Genomic DNA, 1099 nt, shown 5'->3' with positions numbered 1-1099 from the left:
GCCACGGGTGGCTAAGAGGCCACAAAGAGGCCCCAAGTGACCGGGGAGGAGCTGAGACTCAGCTGCCCTGGCTGGGGCACACGTGGCCGCCTGGGTTGTGCAGGCTGCTGGGCTGCCCCCGGGGGTCCGGGCCCCACCCAGCTCCCGCCGGGCCACCTCTGGGCAGAGCCTGCGAGCCGTGAGGCCAGGGTCACGGAGGGGCGAGCGCGGGTGCCGACCCCGCAGGCCTGCCGAGCTGGGGCCTGCCTCCATGTGCTGTGGTCCTGGTGACAGGTGACGGGCGGGGTGACATCTGCAAGGACGACTTTGACAACGACAGTGTCCCAGACATCGACGACGTGTGTCCGGAAAACAACGCCATCAGCGAGACCGACTTCCGAAACTTCCAGATGGTGCACCTGGACCCCAAAGGCACCACTCAGATCGACCCCAACTGGGTGATCCGCCACCAAGGCAAAGAGCTGGTGCAGACGGCCAACTCCGACCCCGGCATCGCAGTGGGTGAGGCTCGCGGGCCCCTCTGAGGCCCTCCCTGCGCCTCCCGGCCCCGCCCAAGGGCGTGCCAGGCCTCGGGCCAGCGCTGAGGGGCAGGCGCAGCGTGGCCCCCGGTCCCGGGGCTTCCGGCTCAGGTTTGCTGTGTTCGGCCTCTGACGCCCGCCCCCGGGGTGAGCTGGCTGCCTCGCGCCCATGCCCACCGCTGTGGTCCCAGCTGAGCGGGGTGGGCGAGGGCGCCGCCACCCCGTGTGCCCAGGGCCCCTGGCACCCACCTGAGAATCCCGCCGGGCCCGCGGCCGGCTCCTCTGCCCCAGGCTTCGATGAGTTTGGGTCCGTGGACTTCAGCGGCACCTTCTACGTGAACACGGACCGGGACGACGACTACGCCGGCTTCGTCTTCGGGTACCAGTCCAGCAGCCGCTTCTACGTGGTCATGTGGAAGCAGGTCACCCAGACCTACTGGGAGGACCGGCCCACCCGGGCCTACGGCTACTCCGGGGTGTCCCTCAAGGTGGTCAACTCCACCACGGGCACGGGCGAGCACCTGCGGAACGCCCTGTGGCACACGGGGAACACGGAGGGGCAGGTGAGCGCGGCCGGGGGG

General features: G+C 70.3%; 1 protein-coding gene across 1 annotated transcript in view; it reads left to right on the top strand.

Moving 5' to 3' along the window:
• Positions 1-1099, top strand: part of THBS2 (thrombospondin 2) — a 41042-nt gene that overhangs the window by 30862 nt on the left and 9081 nt on the right. Inside the window, exons 9-10 of the mRNA XM_012734838.1 lie at positions 274-501; positions 810-1081. Of these exons, the coding sequence (XP_012590292.1) occupies positions 274-501; positions 810-1081 (500 nt within the window). The remainder of the gene's footprint in view (positions 1-273; positions 502-809; positions 1082-1099) is intronic.

The sequence above is a fragment of the Condylura cristata genome, unplaced genomic scaffold (genome assembly GCF_000260355.1).
Source record: "Condylura cristata isolate star-nosed mole 26May11 unplaced genomic scaffold, ConCri1.0 scaffold00076, whole genome shotgun sequence".
Lineage (NCBI taxonomy): Eukaryota > Metazoa > Chordata > Mammalia > Eulipotyphla > Talpidae > Condylura > Condylura cristata.
This window is presented reverse-complemented; position numbering and strand designations above follow the sequence as displayed.